At 49.7% G+C, this 19290-nt stretch overlaps 1 protein-coding gene across 3 annotated transcripts; it reads right to left on the reverse strand.

The window, feature by feature from the left end:
• Positions 1-85: 85 nt before the first annotated feature.
• ZFP91 (ZFP91 zinc finger protein, atypical E3 ubiquitin ligase) lies at positions 86-19099 on the reverse strand. 3 transcript variants are annotated; one of them, XM_064163462.1, is made up of 11 exons: positions 18638-19099; positions 17823-17848; positions 9918-10118; positions 9629-9665; positions 8815-8901; positions 8380-8502; positions 6145-6195; positions 5568-5646; positions 5157-5271; positions 4026-4125; positions 86-3673 (listed from the first exon to the last, which is right to left on the reverse strand). In XM_064163462.1, the coding sequence occupies exons 1-11, from the start codon at positions 19048-19050 to the stop codon at positions 3163-3165; spliced, it is 1743 nt and encodes a 580-aa protein (XP_064019532.1). In that variant the 5' UTR covers positions 19051-19099; the 3' UTR covers positions 86-3162. The 3 variants fall into 3 exon arrangements, with proteins under 3 accessions (XP_064019532.1, XP_064019531.1, XP_064019533.1); XM_064163461.1 differs by having other exon boundaries at positions 9918-10139; XM_064163463.1 differs by lacking the exon at positions 6145-6195 and having other exon boundaries at positions 9918-10139.
• Positions 19100-19290: the final 191 nt, after the last annotated feature.

Below are 19290 nucleotides of genomic sequence, written 5' to 3' on the forward strand. Positions count from 1 at the left end.
TCCAGGGCACTGAGAGCAGGCGAAGGGCCCTGCACTCCCTCCGTTCCCTCCCCGGGGAGGAGAAAAAAAAATAAATACAGGGGGAAAAAATACAAAAAAGTTTATTGCAAACTACTACAATAATTTATTGAAGCAAACTGCATGCGAGTGAAGGAGAGACATCGAGAGGAGGCAGAGCTGCAGGAGAGCTGTGTCAGTTCTAGGATTTCAAATGGGAGCGGGAAGGAAGCTACACCAGTCCCTCCTGCACCAGGGGTTAGCAGGCTGTGGTTAGAGGACAGACAGGCAACGGGCCGAGCCCAGAAAAAGAAAAAAAAGAGAGCTAAGAGGTGTGCATGGAAGGACAGGGTGGGGAGCAGCAGGGATCAGAGGTGTCCAGGCTGGGAAGCAAATGAGCTGCTCGACTGCATCCCATAAATGTGGCTGATGGTAAACCTTTGGCTCTGCTCAGAGCTGTTGGGGCAGATGCAGATGAGGAAGCCTCTCTTGCCTCCCAGCCAGGTGCCAAAGTGTTGCATCACCAGGGGTGAGCAAGCCCAGCCCTTGACTCAAAAACATTTGAAGTGCCATGTCTCAGAAAACAAAACCCCGAGCTCTCCACTTAGTGTTCTGTGCCAGGCCCTGCCCACTTGCACCTCCCATGGGGCACAGGGGTAGGGCATGAAAAGCAGCTCCAGCAGTGTGGTCTGCAGTAAGTATGGGGATGACATGGCCAACCTGCACTACACCAGCACATCTGCTACCGGCGGCTGTGATCCAAGCCAGGGGACAGGGAACACGCCACCACACAATGTGGCTCAGTCAGTCCCCAAGCCTCCCCAGGCAGAAGACCCACACTGCTGGGACATGGAACCATCCAAGCTGAGTTTGCACATATCTCTACTGTGCTGCAAGGACAAGGGAGCCAGCTAGCCACCCAGAAGCTACCTGCTGGAAATAATCTGATCCAAGTAAGAAACTGGATCATTCCAGCTGAAGAAACTGGTTTAGTTTAACCGTGTACCACCAGGGACCTAACAAACACCATTCCAGTGACCTGCATTTAGGTACACTGGGCCCTCACCCTTACCTCCAGGACAGGCTCCTAGCCAGATGCATCTCCTGCAGGCATGGGAGTCATACTGCTGCCAGAGTGCGAGAACGTGGGATGCCCACACCCAGGATATAAGACACCAACCACAGCTGAAAACTGCTTAGCCACAAACCACCCCAACACCAGCAGTGTTTCAACTTGCCCCGACAACACTATCAGTGTAAAGGAGGAAGGGAAGGGGCAGTTTAGGACAAATGGCTTAATAAAAGCTGTCAGGCTTGGCCTGCAGCTTAATTTCCAGGCAGCGCAGGGGACAGAGTGGGTGTTCAGCGTCAGTTTCCTGCTACAAGTCTCCAATTAAATGCCATGTTTTATTGCCATTGTCCAGACCCCACATACCCAATTTCTGCCTAGCTGCTGTGTGCTCAGACCAATTAAGTCAACCTTGTGCTCGAACAAGATACCTCAGTTCTCTGCTCCCAACCACACAACCCAAAAACCAAGGAAACGAAAAGCTCAGGTTATTCTTCACCTCTTCCAAAACCACTACGAATTCAAGGCCACTGAATCTCCACACAAAATTCAGATAAGAGAAAAAGATCCAAGTCTCCATAGCAGACACATCATATCCTATGTAAACTTTTCCAAGGGCTCAGAGCTGTCCTAACTACACCAGCAGACAACACTTGAACCAACAGGCTTCCTGGAAAGCAGGGGTGTTTGCAAAGAAGAGAAGCTTCGAGAATGTGGCTGTACAACCCCCTCCCCCACAATGGGTCTGGGAGAGAGATGCTGACAGCCCCTTAGTCCCCTGTCAGTCTATTGCCTTGGATAAACAAGCCTGAGACAACCATATCCCATCCCTGCTTCTGTATCTTTTGTCTAGACCTGGAAAAGAGAGGCAGTTGGATGAGGAACACATTCCTCAGCAGCAAGCAGCTCACAACTGTCCTATGTCACGAGAACAAGCTCCTGGCTGATGATGTTCTTCCCTGAAAGGCTAGGGAGCAAGGGGGAGGCATGAAGGGCATTTAATGCAAAGAGCTCACCCCTAGCTGGGAGGTAGACAACAGCCAGCTGTTCCATCACTCACCACATCCTCCTGCTAAAATGCTGCTGCAGAGACTCCCACCGCAAACAGACTCTTCTCCAGGGGTTCTCCCTCTACTCTGGAAAAGCTGAGAGACATCTGAATACAGAACGCTGCCTCCACCCCAGCTCTCCCAGCGACCTGCTCCCTGCAGCTCGCTAGTGCAAAGGAGCCTACTGGGAAATAGCCCAAACTCCTTCCACCTCCACCCCCTAAGAACATAACTAAAAATACCGACCCTTTTTTAATCAATAAATAAGGAATCTTGTTACCACAACACAAAAACGAAGCATGTTCAAAGTGCAAATTACTGTCGTCAAACTGGGATGCTCCTCCTTGCCTCTCCCACGCAGGGCTCCCGTAGCCCCCGGGCCTCTCCAAGCAAACATGATCTATGAGCCAGGGCGTTCCCTCCACTTCCTGCCAGAGCTGGAGCAGGGGAGCGTGGTGGGGAGAGGGACGTGCGCTGCTTCACAGCTCACCTCAAACCACGACAGGGCCTAAAGTGCCAAGCCAAAACTCCCAGCCCTGGGAGAAAGAATCAGTCTGCAAGGATCAGAGTGCAGCAATGCATAGAAGTTGGGACCAGGGGCCAGAGGGAGTCCTAAGAAACTTTTCCAGAGCGTATCAAAGACTTCCTAGTTTGCAAGTGGTGCCACGTCAAGGAGCCAGAAAGGCATCTGCTTTGGGGTAGAGTGAAGGGTTTTCAGCAGCTCCCCCCTCCCTTGGAGAAATCCATCATCACTCAGTCCGACTTGCTCTGGTAAATGGCAGCATGTGCCCCTTTCTACAAAGGAGCAGTGGGAGAGAGAGAGAAGTGGTTGGAAGAAAAAGGATGTGCTGTGATCCACGCTGGAGGGGAGCAGACCCTTCGGTTATTTACTAGTACTGTAAGTTTCGTTTAACTTTTCTCTCTTTCAGTTAAGTGTCTCTTGTTGGTTGTTTGTTTGTTTGTTTTTTCTTTTTGTTTTCGTTATTTTTTTTCCCTCTTTTAAATACAGAGTCTAGACTGTCCCGGCACCCAGGTGCTCCCCACCCACTAGGGTCCAGCGGAGTCTGAATCTTCAATGAGCACCTCTGTGGTGGCTCCCAGGATCTCTGTGTTCATGACCAGCCCCTCCGGGTTCGCGCTGCTGCCGCTGCCCACGAAGAGCTTGCCGTCGGCCACCAGGCTGACACGCTCCGCCCCGCCGCAGTACGGCTTCGGCATCCCGTCGGGGCCCAGCAGCAGGCAATCTGCCGGGGCAGCGCTCCCCAGGGGGTCGGGAAGAAGGGGGAGGCCCTGGCCATCGGTGGACGGTGCAATGGCCTCGGCATTAGTGCCCAGGATGTCGGTGCTGGTGATCAGGGCACCTGCGTTGGCAGCCAGCGCTTCAGCGATAAGCACCTCGGGGTGGCTCTTGGCTTTGTGGGCCACGACGCTGTCCTTCTTCTCGAATTTCTTGCCGCAAATGTTGCAGGAGAACTGGTAGAAAGAGTCTGCGTCGTGCTTCTTCATGTGCCAGTTGAGGGAAGCCTTCTGCCGGCAGGTGAATCCACAGATCTCACACCTGGGACAGGAGAAGGGGGAGGTCACAACAAAGGGACATCCCCACACACTTATGAAGACAGCAGCAGCAAAGAGGCAGCCCAGAAAAAACATCTGGTGCTGATTGCAGCTCTTCCAGTTTTATTTGCAGAGGGCTTACGTGACTCGGATCTCCACTGAGACACTGCCTCAAGGAGCAGGTGAGACAAGTGGCAGCTCAAACACTCCTACTGATGTGTGTTTAGAGAGCTGGGACACCAAGAACAGGTTCTGGCCCTGACTTCAGAGCTGTCCCTGCACTCAGTGCAGTCCATCAAAGGCGTATCCAAGGGTCCCTCAAAGTAGGAGAGCAAGAGACAGGCAGAGGTACTCACTGCAAGGGCTTCTCGCCCGTATGGATCATTCGGTGCACTGCCAAGTTATGAGAACTCTTAAACGCTCGGGCACAGTACTCACAGATGTAATCCCTTTGATCTAAAAAGCAATACCAGTTGGAACATTACTTTCCTTTAGACCTGCTCCCTTTCCCAGCTCCCACATGTTGCAGGTAAAACTGCCCAAGAAGCAGCAGAACTAGAAGTGCTGGGAGGCCAGCAGGCATAGCAAAGGAGGTGTCTCACAATACGCCACAGCAGCTGATCAGGAGAGTTAAGGCATGATTAAGACTCTCCTAAGAGCTAATTATCCATTCTGACTAATATTGAAGGGCTAGCAAATTAGGTTAAAGCTTGGCTTGCTTTATTCCCCTCCAGAACTCCCAAGTGATACTTGCCAGAGGGAGAATTAAAACCTCTATAGCCTCCTTCTTTTATTTGTTTGTAAGATGGTGTGCTAGTTTGAAGCTAGCTAGAATGTTTTGGTGAGAAGAACTAGATTACAGGCTGTGAAAGGAAAACAGTGCTGATGTCTACTTCCCTCCTAGGCTTGCTGAGAAGTATAAGAACAGGAAATAAAAACATAGATAACCACTCTCACTTCTTCTGCTGGGGAACTGGCTGAGCTGCATCTCATCCCTCTCTGCCATTTCTTTGACTAATCCACTTTGCTTCCTAACCCCCTTGGCCAAATCTCCATTCTTCCTTGGGACTGGGGTAAGATTGAGAGGGGTAGGGGGAAGGTGAAGGGGCGGTTGAGAGCCCCTCCTGGGGACTCAGGTTCCTGGGAGGGCTGTTGTGTTTCTGTATTACCTTTTACCTTGTATATTTCTGTATATAATTGTATATACTGTAAATATCTGCTTGTATATCCTGCTAAGCTGTAAATAATAAGCTTCATTCAATTTCCAGAGCCAGCTGAGTCTAGTCTGGGTGATTTCTAAAGGAGGGGGGGGGGGGGGGGGCGGGGAACACCCAAACCATCACAAATGGTAATCCAGAAGGACAGAACACCCTGCTGCTGCAAATTATCCCACCTGCCTCTCTCCAAAAATCTCAGAAGGCTTTTCCTCCCCTTCCTCTCTGTTCACCGACTTGAGGAGTGTGTATCCACGTCCCACTCCCCTGTACCTGTGTGATGTTTGGCATGCCGCAGGAGCTGCTTCTGGAGTCGGAAGAGCCGACCACAAGAGGGATGAGGACACACATATTTTTTCTTCAGCAAGTGCTGGTACTTTATGTGATGCTGTGAAGGAAGAGTGAAAGGTTGTAGACTCTTGACATGGCTAAGAGAAGAGCTTAAATGCATCCATCTCAGACAGTCCCTCAGCAGACTCCAATCACTGACAGGACACCTTTACACCACGGAATGGAAGCTTTGATCTCCACTAAGGTGGACATCTGGCACAGAGACACACATGGCTACGACTGATTACATCTATCAGAAACACAGTGTCAGGAAGGAGTGTGTCAGTGCCAGCCAGTGCCTGTTCCTTCCCTGCCCCTCACACTTCATTTAGGAAGTGAAAAGACTTAACCAACCTGCAGGTAACGGGGGTGAGCCAAGACTGTGCCACAGCCTTCCATCTCGCAGCGGACATACTGGATTGGAGGCTTCTTCCTAAGGAGTCAGCAGGGAAAAGGGCAGAGTGGTTAGCTGATGCAGCTGAAGGCAGGGCAGCAGCAACACAAAGCAGCGCAAGTGATGTCAGAGCAAAGCATTACTGCCCCAGTAGCCCTCTTCAGGCTATGCTGATAAAGTCTCTGTCCAAGAGTTCCCCCTGCTCCTAGCACTACCTGAGGAGTCTCCCCAGAGCTGAGAAAACTGCAGGAGACAGACTTCCCAGATCCTTATTGCTGGGCAATGCCTGGCTAGGGATCAACTCAGAAGTGGGGAAGGGAAGGTGGGATGGGAGTGCCAATTCAGTTGGATGAAATCAAACCCACACCTACAGGGAGAAGGGAAGGAAGTCAAGGCACAGTGCTTTATTTCTTCCTCTCCCTTTCTGGCAGATTCCTATCCTATATAAGTGATAGCTGTGAGACAATCAACATCTCTGTGCAGGATGCAAGGGAAGCAAGTCTTCAGAACACAGCTAAGTAGAGGGCACTCCCTTACCTTCTCTTGGGCAGCCTTGGACTTTTGTCATCCTTTCTCCTCCTTCCTCTCCTGCAGCAGGGTTACAGAAACAGAACTGAGAGAAGCCTCTTTTACAACGTTAGTGGGCAAGACTCTTTGAAGAGTATGTTATGAAGCAGGAGCATGATCTAAAAAAATACTACAGTGCTCTTGCACACTTTGAGGCTGAAAAGTAAGACTGCATCCGGCAGGGCAGCTGCTCTGGCAAGCACCTGAAGAGCTCCTAAGCAAACACTCTGGTAATAGATGGGCAGGCTCTACAGCAGCTGAGTAACTGGGACCCGGCACAGCCTGCTCCTGGACTTCATAGCACTGCCACACCACACAGAAGGTTCCTCTTTGTGGAGCTGTGGTCTCCCCATTTCTGATACCCGTGTGGCAGTTTCTTTGTATGACATTTGGTGGCACAAGGCAGACCTCAGATCAGTCTGCCAAGACAGGCAGGCCTCTGCTGCGTGACTGCCAGCCAGGTCTAGTGCACAGCCCTTCTGAACACAGTTGCCCCTCTCAAGACGCATCTCAGCTCACCATTCACAACCACACAGATACCAGTATACAGGGATCAGCTAGCCACAGCTCAGCAGGCTGTGACTGGGAACAACAACTCTCCTGCCACAGCGCAGGGAGGAAGGAACTTTAAATACCCTCAGCCAGGCACCACATGCTTCCCTTTTTTAACCCTTTTCAACCTGCAACTGTCCAAACAACTTTTGGCCTTATAATTAAGTTCATCCTTTTCCAGGCTGCACTCAAGATTCTGCTTTTCTAAGTGTCTGGTGCAGTTAGCAAGCTGCTGCCTCATTAACTGCAAGCTCTAGAGAAGAGGGGGGGGGGAAATGAAGGAAAAAAAAAAAAGAAAGAAGAAAAATCAATAGAATGCAGGTCAGAGGCAGATTCCTGTGGTTTCCTTCATGTGGGTTGCTCACACAACACCTTCCATTTCCCACTGTATGTTTTACAAGCACGTAGTTTTGCCAACACAATCCACAACTGATGGTGCACCCCATTTCCTCTGCTCTGTTGGCCAGCATTTCACATCATATGAAAAACAACCTGCACAACTAGGGAGAATGAGATTAGTGATCTGGCAGCTATTTCACAGCCCTCTGAATTAAGCACAGCAGCTTATACACCTGTCGAGACAAAAAAAAGCTATGCTCTGCCTCAGTAGATGAATGCTGGCAGCCAAAATGCTCCCTCCCAAGCAATAGCTCTGCCCAGAACACTCTGCCTGCTTGCTGCAGAGACACTTACAGTAGATTGATGGAAGTCTTTTCTAGACCACACTGAGACATCTTTATAGGTAGCAAAACCATGCCAGTAACATGCTGAGCAGGCACTCAGCATTCAAGCCAAGCTTTCAGAAGGTACAGGTTTTATTGTGCACAACAGCAGCGTCTGATACAAACAACATAACCACAAGCCTCAGACGACCATCTCTAACAGGGAAAGAAAAAAGTCCAATGTAAATCAGCTGTGCAGAAGCTTAGAAACAGCGAGAGAAAACAAAGGTCTGCAGAGCCCACGGCCACAGACCAGCAGAGGGAGCCTGGTTTGTAGCAACTGCTCGCAGGGGAATGAACCACCACAGCGTTTTGCGTTTTTCACTCACCATCCCAAAGAACAGCTGTGACAGACACATAAATACAACCCACCTCAGCTGCCAGAGGGCAAAAAAGCCTCAGTGCTGTGTTCCAGTGGCAGCGTACCCAAAGGTTTAGCGTCTCCACTCAAAGCACTGGAGACAGACTAGGTAGCAAGTTGTTTGTTCTCCAAAACAAGGGAGAACACAGCTGCTTTTTTGGGCATGTTAGTCCCCAGTGTACGAAGAGGACACTTAAGCACATGACATGTGCAAAGCAGTGCCATGTGTGCCTGTAGGTACATAAAGGATGTTGCCTTCTCAGCCTGGTAATAGAGTCTAGCCCACTTCAGACATTACAACAGATGCCACTTTGGCCATGCCCAGGTAGGCTGACCAAATCACAGCAGGGAGAAAACTCCCTCCATTCTAACCAAATGAAAACACCAACTCTTCTTTTTCCTTGCAAGACACTAGGAAGCAAGACTTCTAGCAGAACAAAGGGTTCTGCCTTATTATCTTTCAGGACCAGATGATGAGGAGGAGGGAAGTCAGCAACAACAAAACACTGTGATACACAAGCAGGAACACAAAACAAACACCACGCTCTGCAGAACTGCACTTTTACTTACTTCCTTGGTAGTTCCTCCTCCTCCTGAAACTCACTCTCCTCTTTCACTTCTACTTTAATCTCTTTCTGCTTCTCTTTCTCCTCTTTCACTTTGCTAGCTTTTCTCCTCTGCTTTGGTGCCTCCCTGCAAAGACATAAACACAGCAGATTCCTTCAGTACTCTTCCCATTGTCTGCTCTTTAGAAACATTTAAGCATAAACCTGGATCTACATTCAGGATTGTTTATCAAGTCCTACTTTTAAGCAGAGGTATGAACAAGGATTAATAAAGAATTCGGCAGTCAGCAGGGTTCTGAAGGCTTTAGTCTGTGTCCACTGGGAGCCTCCCCACCTTTGCAGCTACCACAGGTTGTTTGGGTCATATAATGCTCATTAACTAAGCTGTGACATTTACTGTGTGTGACTAAAAGCACAATAAGTATCTAATCCAATATACTTCTCTAGATGGGGCCGGTAAGTTTCATCTCTTGGATCATCTTTGAAGGGAACTTCTTCCTCACTGATGAGCATCTCCTCATCATCACTGTGGGGAGGAAAAAAAAAAAAAGAGGAGAACAGAGGACGTTAGCAGCAACAGCTTAAACTGCTGCAAGAATATTCATGCATCATCCCCTAGGATAGGAAAAACACTATTACACAGCACTTTCTCATCCAGCAGGACCATGGAAAGCTGACAGCTTGCACTGACTAAGAAGCATGACAGCCAAAACAGGCTGGGCAGAGCAGTCTCCTCTGATGAACCCACCTAACTACAACACCTGCTCCTTAAGGAATAAAGGTCCCAAGTGAAATGCCCAGATCAAATCTTGCTGTGCGCTTCTCCACAATACCTCCTGACATAGAATCACAGAGTCATAGAATCAGTCAGGGTTGGAAGGGACCACAAGGATCATCTAGTTCCAACCCCCCTGCCATGGGCAGGGACACCCTACCTTAGATCAGGCTGGCCACAGCCTCATCCAGCCTGGCCTTAAACGTCTCCAGGGACAAGGCCTCAACTGCCTCCCTGGGCAACCCATTCCAGGCTCTCACCACTCTCATGGTGAAGAAATTCCTCCTCATATCTGCAGTCCATCTGGAATCCAGACTGAGAATACAAAGATCCAGGACTGAACAAGGGCAGAACTACTACCCAGCCCACAGAGCCTTTCAGAGAGCACTGACTTTGAAATAAACTGGGCCCTTTGAAATAAACTTGTCCCTTCGTGAGGAACACAATAGAAAGCAAATACCACAAAAGTGCTTCCTACCTGATTCCAGCTGGAGACTGATGCCCTTCTGTGACCTCTGAAAGGAAAAGTCACCATTAGGTTTCAATCTGTGTTCGCTGCAGTGAGCTCATCTGTCTCAAGATACCTCCGTTGACATTCAGTGCCAGGAGTGCTGGTGGCAGAAGGTACTCGTGACCAAGAAGCACCACACCTGTACCAGCCACAGTTTGTATGCAGCTCGCAAAGTTACACCCACACCCAGCTCCCTTCAAAGGTTTCCAGGACCTAACTACCTCCAGGCACTTTCATGCCAGGGCTTCCCACGTACCATATTCCAGCTGGTCTGTGTTTGGCTCCGACTTGCAGACGAGCTGCAGGGAGTCTGTCTTTGATCTGGTGTCACACTGGCGGGTGGCGGCGGCTGCCGCCCTGCTGCTGCGCCAGCTTCTGCTGGGCCTGGCTGTGCCGCCAGGAGAGCCATGGCTGAGCAGGCTGGAAACTTCTTCCTCCTCTTTCTCTTCTTTGGGATCTGAAACACCCATTGCAAGCTCTTTAATGATAAAAAGCACAAATCCTGTCATCAATCCACGCTGCTCTCCATTGCACAACGCTCAGCAGTGTCACTGCCCCCCTCTGCTCTGACACCACCTCCTGCCCACAGATCTGGAGCGCAGCTCTGCAAAGCCAAACAGGGCACACCCCAGGGCCTCACCTCTGCAAGCTTTCATTTAAAGCTCTCATCACATTTCCTGCTCCCTCTAAGTAAGGACACATATATTTAAAAGCAGCTTACATCTCCCTCTGATAAAGGCTTATAAAATGATTATTTACTGGCCCTGATCTCCAAGCACAACAAGATAGACGCTCAGGAACCTCAACAACTGCTTTATGAAAGGCCAGCTTCAAAAGTGGACCACATCAGAAGTCAGGTTGGGAGAATCCCCCAAACACATATTTAACCAGACCTGTACACCTGGAAATAACCCTGAGGAATGTGAGCTGGATGTTCCCAGCCTTATGCCCAAACAAAAGGCACCACCAACACTGCCAGCCCAAGGTCTCTGCAGTCATTTATACCTTCTGCAGGTAGTGTCTTTTGGGTTGATGGCTGATCTCCAGGCACGCCTTGGCAAGGTAACAGAACTGGCTGAAATGTCCATGTGAGCAAGCTCCTCCCTTGAAAACAAAAGTTCCCAAGCAGAGCTCAGCTGATCTCACTTTTTGGTGCTCGCTGTGACCCTGGGCCTTAACCAACTCAAATGCCTTTGGAAGTGTTGCATATTGCATGCAGAATAAATTAATTCTAAGCAGCTGGCTATGCTCAGCACTCAGTGTTTGCCCCTGCTTTAGCCCACAGAGTCACCTGCAGGGCTCCACAGGGCCTGTGCTCTAGGCTAAGCTCAAATCCACTCGGTTTTACCCAAATACATTTAGACTGCTGTCTAGTTCTGGGTGGGTTTCTACTGCCTAAGCACCAGACAGTGATACCACTGAGGAGCACCTGCTGACAAAGTCAGTAGACAGTCCTCTGATGACTGTCTGGAGAGCAGCTTTGCTATGCTAAGAGTGTCCATGAAGAGCAAAGCACAAATCAAGGGCCAGGAGCATGCTCTCTCTGGGAAGAAGGTCCACAGCATCCTGAGTGCTGCTCACAGGAGCACAGTGAGGAGACTAATGGACACTGTTAATGCCCCTCGTTCAACCACATTTGCATTCCCCCTCTGATTGTGGGCTCCCTACACAAGAAGGCTGTCAACATGTTTGAGCCAGTCCAGAGGGGAGTACCAAGATGGCTGGGGACTGAAACACACAACCCATGAGAAGCAGCTGAGGGACATGTGCTTGCTCAGCCTGGAGAACAGAAAACCTGCAAGTGTGGTATAACAGCAGCCTTACAAGGTACAGGCAAGTTACCAAGCACCTCAAAACTTATTGCTGAGGTGCCCAGCAGGAAGATGAAAGGCAGTGGTCATCAACTGGAACAGAAAAGTCAGTCATGTATAGGAAGAGCATTTTGCCCAGAGAGCTGAGCACTGCAAGTGGGGCCCAGCAACATTATGCAGGCTCCATAGCGTCGTGAAATTGTTTGGATTGAAAGAGTAAAGATCATTTAGTTTCAACCTCATGGCCATGGGCAGGGAAATGTTCCATTAAACCAGGTTACTCAAGGCCACATCCAAGCTGGCCTTCAACACTTCCAGGAATGAGGCACCCAAAACTTCTCCAGACAATCTGCTCCTGTGCCTCACCACTCTCAAAGTGAAGACAACTTTTCTTGTATCTAAAGCTACTTTTGCTCAGTTGAAAGCCATTGTCCTTCATCCTCCTGCTACATGCTCTTGTTAAAAAGTCCCTCTCTAGCTCTCCTGTAACCCCTTTTAAGGCCACAAGAAGCTTTCTCCAGGCTGAACAGTACCAACTCTCTCAGCCTGGCCTCACAGCAGAGGGTTTCCCGTCCTCCCATCACTGCTGTGGCCACCTCTGGCCCTCCTCCAACAGGACTCTGTCTCTGCTGTACTGAGGACTCCAGACCTGGCCCCAGCACTGCAGGGAGGGGTCTCAGCTGAGTGGAATAGAGGAGCAGAATCCCCTCCTTGCCCCTGCTGCCCACACTACTGAGGGTCAGCCCAGGAGGTGGCTGGCTCTGGGATGGGAGCACATGATGCCAACTCATCTCCAGCTTTGCAACTACCAACATCTTCAGGTCCTTATCCACAGGGCTGCTCTCAATTCAGTCATCCCCCAGCCTGGATTGATACCATAACCCAGGTGCAGGACCTTGTACTTGGTCTTGTTGAACCTTATGAAGTCCACTTGGGCCTGATTCTGAAGCTCCTTCAAGCCTGACTGGAGAAAGCCTTGAGCAGAGTGATGTGAACTGTGTTGAACCTGTGTTACACAGCAGGTGGGACCAGAGATATCCTGACCTTCCTCCCAACACGCAATCTTAACTTCTCCCCAAGCCTTCTGAAGCAAATGATCCTTTTACTGCTAGCATGTGGTTTGTTTTGTGTGACTCATTCCCCAATCCTTGATTACCAGAGTGGGAATAATCAGCATCTGACTGGAATACAGGATGCTGAGGCATCACAATTTCATGGTAAAACAGCAGCCAAGTCTGATGCCTTGCAGACATAAAACCACTCCATCATCAGAGCATGAACTCTATTGAACTACACCTTTTTGGTTTCCTGGTTTAGCAGATCAAGGTGAACAATGACTGCTTCACATTTTTCATCCCACATCTCTATTTATTTACTTGAATGCTAAATCAAATCCTAAGGCACTTGAAATCACTCTCCAGAAATTTTCCCTTCAATCAATACCATGCTACCAGTGCTGGCACACACAGCTGCTCCTGAAAGAGGTTTGCTCCCTGGGAAGATTCCCCTGCAGCAGCCATTCAGCTGATTTCTTAGCAAGAGCATTTTCAAAATCAGACTCAGGGTGCTGAAACAGTTGTGCTGCTGCTCTGTCTGGAGAGGAGAAGGCTCCCAGAAGATCTAATTGTGGCTTTCCAGTATCTGAAGGGGGCCTACAAGAAAGCTGGAGAGGGACATTTTAGGATGTTGGGTTGTGATATGACTGGGGGGAATGGATTCAGAAGTGGGTGGATTCAGGTTGGATGTTAGGAAGAAGTTCTTCACCACGAGAGTGGTGAGACACTGGAACAGGTTGCCCAGGGAGGTGGTGGAAGCCTCATCCCTGGAAGTTTTTAAGGCCAGGCTGGATGTGGCTCTGAGCAACCTGATCTAGTGTGAGGTGTCCTTGCCTATGGCAGGGGAGTTGAAACTAGATGATCCTTGAGGTCCCTTCCAACCCTGAAGGGGATGGAATTCTATGATTCTATAACGAATTCTATGATTCTATAACAAATTCTATGATTCTATAACAAAGAACTCTTTGACCTCCCCCTGAGCCTTCAAATCACTGCTTGAAAGCTGCTGCAGCACCACCCATCCACAAAGAGCAATGACACTTGCCTCAAATGGAAAGGCTGGGCTGAAAAAAAATTATCACAGAACAAAAACTATCACCAAGACAGCCCTCCTCCACGTTTGTGAATCTCTTAACAAAAGCATTCCACGCACGACTGTTTCTAACCCAGGGCTTCTCTAACCGTGCTGCAAGCAGCAGGTAAATACTGCTGGCAGCATCCTCCAGCCCACGCTGTGCAAGGAAACTCGACTGAATAGGCTTCCAGGGAGGCAACTCTCCATGCACGTGGCACTACTTCTCTTTTGATCATAGCTGTAAGTAAATAAATGTGGCCTTGTTTTACCTCTCCAACAAGCTCTTCTTTCCACCTTTTAACAGCTAGATTCTATGGCCCTGTTCTGGCAGGGAGAGTTGGACACAATGATCTCCAGAGGTCACTTCCAACCCCTAACAGCCTATGAATAGCAGCACTACATAGCTGTGCACTTATGTGCACCCAAAGAATTACCTTGGCTCCAATGCCAATACCAATGCAAAGTTACAAAATGAAAGCACACAGGAAAAAATAACTTCCACAAACAAGTGTCTGCATCCTGTTCTCTGCACAACACAAGCAGAGCAACGTCAGACACACAGGTTTGGTACTCTGAGCATCCATTCATGGGATGCTACATTGGTATCACAGTGTCACAGTATCACCAAGGTTGGAAGAGACCTCATAGATCATCAAGTCCAACCCTTTACCACAGAGCTCAAGGCCAGACCATGGCACCAAGTGCCACGTCCAATCCTGCCTTGAACAGCCCCAGGGACGGCGACTCCACCACCTCCCTGGGCAGCCCATTCCAGTGTCCAATGACTCTCTCAGGGAAGAACTTTCTCCTCACCTCCAGCCTAAATTTCCCCTGGCGCAGCTTGAGGCTGTGTCCTCTCGTTCTGGTGCTGGCCACCTGAGAGAAGAGAGCAACCTCCTCCTGGCCACAACCACCCCTCAGGTAGTTGTAGACAGCAATAAGGTCACCCCTGAGCCTCCTCTTCTCCAGGCTAACCAATCCCAGCTCCCTCAGCCTCTCCTTGTAGGGCTGTGTTCAAGGCCTCTCCCCAGCCTCGTCGCCCTTCTCTGGACACACTCAAGCATCTCAATGTCCCTCCTAAACTGGGGGGCCCAGAACTGAACACAGTACTCAAGGTGTGGTCTAACCAGTGCAGAGTACAGGGGCAGAATGACCTTTCTGCTCCTGCTGGCCACACCATTCCTGATGCAGGCCAGGATGCCATTGGCTCTCTTGGCCACCTGGGCACACTGCTGGCTCATGTTCAGACAGGTATCAATCAGCACCCCTCTTTCTTCTTGCTGTGGGAGAAGCAATCCTCTCACAACCTGAAGCTCTAAAACCTCAAAGACAAAGCACATATATATCAGGACACAGGAAGGCAGGGGCTCTGCCACTAAGCACAACCCTGGCATCTTTACCATTCAACCAGCACTCCTTCCAGGACAGCTACACAGCCTGCTGCTTCAACTGGTACAAAGATTTCACTTAGACTCTTGAGAATGATAAGTAAATAGCAGAAAATCTTACCAAAAAAGTGGATAGAGGCTGAAACCAGTTTGGATGTAATATTAACTGGGAGAAGTGGATTTTATTTGACTGCTAACATGACTTTAAGAGTCACAATAAGCACTGAACGTTCAGTCCAGTGCTGGAAGCATGTAAAGTGTATTCACCAATCTATATTCCAATAATCAAAACTATGCAGGCCTAACTAAATGGAAAATTATTTCCCCAAGAATACACAGCATGGTGGGAAGTCAAATGTGAATTCTACTACACAGCCTGACTACATGAATTAATGTATAAGCTGAGATTAAATGTTCTACTTCTGCAACTTAAATTTCTACACTAACAGGAGGGAAGTGTTGCCACTGCATGACTAAGCAGGCAAGACAGGAATACAATCAGCACGGCTGACTTTGCAGCTGCCTTCATGCCCACCAGGGTGAGAAGAATAACATCCTAATTCTGATAACAAACACACACCTTTAGCCTGCCCATATCTTCCCACCAGACCTGCATACTCAAACCTTTGTGCCTGTGCTCCCAAGCCAAGGGGCAGAAAACCCCTGCCCTCCACGGCACTATAAAGAATGGCATCACTGCCACTGCCAGAGCATCTTGCTTATAATCCATAGTGCAAACTTAGGCATGATTGCAACCATCACGTCCAAAATTTCTTCACCAGCAGCAAAAGTTGGTGATTTTACCTCAAAAATACAATTGCAAACATAAGGCAGCATAGCCCAATGAACAAACTTTAACTTGCCCAACAGACAGGACCCATCACCAGACATACTTCACATCCCCTGGCCATCTGCCCTCTCTACAGAGGCTAACATTTACAGCTGAGCTCATGCAAGCTTAACATTCTAAACTAAAGTTTTACAGTAAAAGACAATATTCTAATCCAGCATAAATCCCACATCAGAACTCATGCCATTAAATGCTAGCACTAAATTCAAAGCCTTCATGAGAACCACTCAGCTGCAGCTAGGGCTGAAATGATGAATGGTATTTCACCTTTCAGGACTAAAGGACTCCTAGCTCCCCAAAACTCTGACATGCAAGTAAACTGCAGTTTCCTTACATCTGAATAGGTTTCTTCAAATATTTTATGCTAAAAGCCAAAAGGAGGGAGTGGGAGAGAAGTTTCTTTCCTGCAGACTTCATGGTCTGCCTGATTTGCTCTGTTTCCACATCTTCCCCAATATGCACAAGCATGGTGCAGCAACTTTATCCACTGTGCAGCTGAGATACAGAAGTGAAGCTTTCTCACTTCTGTGTTTTTTAAGGACTAAAAAGCAAACAAAACAAAACAAATTAAATCACCAAAGCAGATTTTCTTTGGACTTCTCAGTGACAACTTCCATACCATCCATTCATGCCATCCTGGGAATGGATTAGCTGGGAATCTTACCATAAAAAAAAGAGCCCAAGAAACTGAATAAATACTTTTTCCACTCTCACATTTAAGGACAGTTGAGTCTCTAAGAGCCCAAAGCTAAAGCCTAAACCAGATGGAGTGCAGAGAGCCCCAACTGTGGGAAATTTTAAACTAACATTTGACATTTCCAAGCACGTCACAGGGAACTGGGATAAAATGGAACTACTCTGCCTGTTTTTCACTATTACTTACATGTTTCTCCTTAAGGGTATCTAAAACACTGGACTGGCCACTAAATATGCTGTTGACACTATAGATTTAGTGATGACACTAAGCCTTTCCATATATTCCTGCAACTTTGCCTTGACCTAAGAGGCTGAACCTCTTCTGATAAACACTCTGCCCACCCTTTATGCAGTTAAGAGACAAATGCACACAAGCAGGGTCTGTGCTAAATACACATTGATTAACTCTGCTTTGTCTGCAAAAATACACCTTACCAGCTAGAATTCTGATGGATTCCAACATCCAGTGGAATAAAGCTAGAGACTTGTAGGAATAAAGAGTTATTGAATTATGAGACTAAAGGCAGCCTTCCAGATACACCTGCAACAACAACTGAACAGCTCCAGCAGAAAGATGAAGCCGTTTGCACAGGTGTCTGACCTTCTTTCCTCACTATTTCATTTCTGTGACAACTCTCTAGGGCCAGGTCAAAGCCAACACTGCACAAAGCCTTTTATTTGGAGCTGTTTCAGAAGTTATCACTGTGCAAGGAGCAAAGCCCTCTAACATTCTGTTTGTGCAAAAAGTCTTAAATAGATAGGCAGAGTTCACACGGCTGACACTGGAAGAACCAAAGTTCTGCTCCTGGGTGCATCTCTCCACAGTTGGGGCTTTCTCAAAAAGTTACTCTCTCCTCTTCAGAACTTTTCCCTTTCATCCTTGAAGCATGAGAAATTCACCATCCACTAAAGCCAGAAAAGGACAAGTGCAAATATTTGAATACTCTTATTTCAACATTCCTGTCACAGGTCTCTTGAGGACCTATACCTGTATTTTGACACCAGCAGCGCTGATGTGAGGCCTGGGTTTGTCACCAACCAAGAACTGTGTGATCTCAGCCTGAGACAGAACAGCAAGACCCTAACAATCATCTAAAAGAGTAACTTTGTGCACAATGAGCACACGCAAACTGCAGCAGTCTTGACAGAGACCTTGGAAGGAAACAAGCATATCATCAAGCAACAAAACACTCTTTAAAGGAGATCCAGCAGATGTTTGGCTGCCTTTGTGGGAAAGCTCTGACTTTCTGGATGGAATATGACAGTAAGAATGATTCAGCTCTTACCTTTACCAGCTACTTTATCTGTGCACCTGAAAAAAGACAAAACATGAACATGAGACAGCTTCTGCAGCGTGGCAGCGGAAACAAGAAAATGAAGGATGCTGAGAACAATCCTTCATTCCTCACTGGGGGCAGACCCATTGTCATGTTCTCAAATCACTGGTTTCAACCCCATAAACCAAGATGGATTACTTCACCCAGGGAAAGCTTAGGTGAAATGGAATAACAAACCACCAAAAGTCCACTCTGGCCCATAACAGGACCAAACCGGAGGGACTCTGGTCAGAGAAAGGCAGCTCAGCTCCAGGACCAAATGCCCGAAGTTTACTGATGCTGGCGACTGGTCTGCTACTCCAGAAATAACGCAGCAAGGAGATGCTGCCATCTCCTCCAGAAAAACAAACCCCCGCCATCGCCTTCACTGATGCCTCAGGGCATACAGGGCCAAAATGAGCTGGGGACCGAAGAGCACCGAGATAGGCAGATGCTCATCCTGAGGATGCTCTGCGACCGATGGCTTACGAGAGATTTCAGTTCGGCTCACAATTGAAGGCACGCCTGCCGCAACAGGCAGGGCGGCCGTGAGCAGGTGGCATTCGGGACACTGTTATTCAGGGGAAGGGACCGGTGAGGCCGAGCCGCAACAAAGAGACAGAACGTGGGGACCCCCCCCGCGGACGGAAACAGGTCCCGGGGCCTAGGTGCCACTCGAACCGAACTGAAGAGAGGCCGCCCGACAAGGGCAGTTCCCCAGCTTCCCACCCCGATCACGACCCAACGGAGAGCAGGGACCAAGCCCTGTGCCGCAGGGCACTCACCCAGCCCGAGGAGCCTTCTTAGCAGAGGGTGGCGTTTCGGCGGCGAGCTGCTCGGCGGCGGGCCGGGCCCCAGGGCTACTCCGCCGGCGCCGAGGATACTCGGCCTTACGACGGCGAGAAACGGTGGCAGCGGCTCCCCCCGCGGCCGAGGCGGTAGCGGCCCGGCCCCGTTCCCGGCCGCCCCTTAGTACACGGCTGCCTCCAGACTCCTCCCCCTGATCGGTGGCGGACAGGGGCGGACGGCGGCGACCCGAAGGCGGCGGCCTCTCAGCCGCCGCCGGCGAGCTTTGGGCGGGTGGTTGCTCCTCGGCGGGTGGCTGCTCCTCGGTGGGTAGCTGCTTCTCAGCGGGTGGCTGCTCCTCGGCAGGCGGCTGCTCCTCGGCGCCCGCCGGCTCCTCGGTGCCCGCCGGCATCGGAGCGGCGAGCGGCGGGACCGCAGCTGCTCCTGAGGGCTCCACCCTCCCTCCCGCCAAACCTCACCCCGCCCGCCTCGGCCGCGCCCAATCACCGCCCGCCGCCCACCTCCGCGCGGGGCAGCGAAGGACCCACCTCCTCCCGCGCCCGCCAATGCGCGGGCAGGAAGCGCAGGACAGCCCCGCCCCTCAGCCCCGCCCCTTCTTCCCGCGACCCTCCCCGCCCTTCTCCTCCGCTCA

Source organism: Pogoniulus pusillus, chromosome 24, assembly GCF_015220805.1.
Source record: "Pogoniulus pusillus isolate bPogPus1 chromosome 24, bPogPus1.pri, whole genome shotgun sequence".
Lineage (NCBI taxonomy): Eukaryota > Metazoa > Chordata > Aves > Piciformes > Lybiidae > Pogoniulus > Pogoniulus pusillus.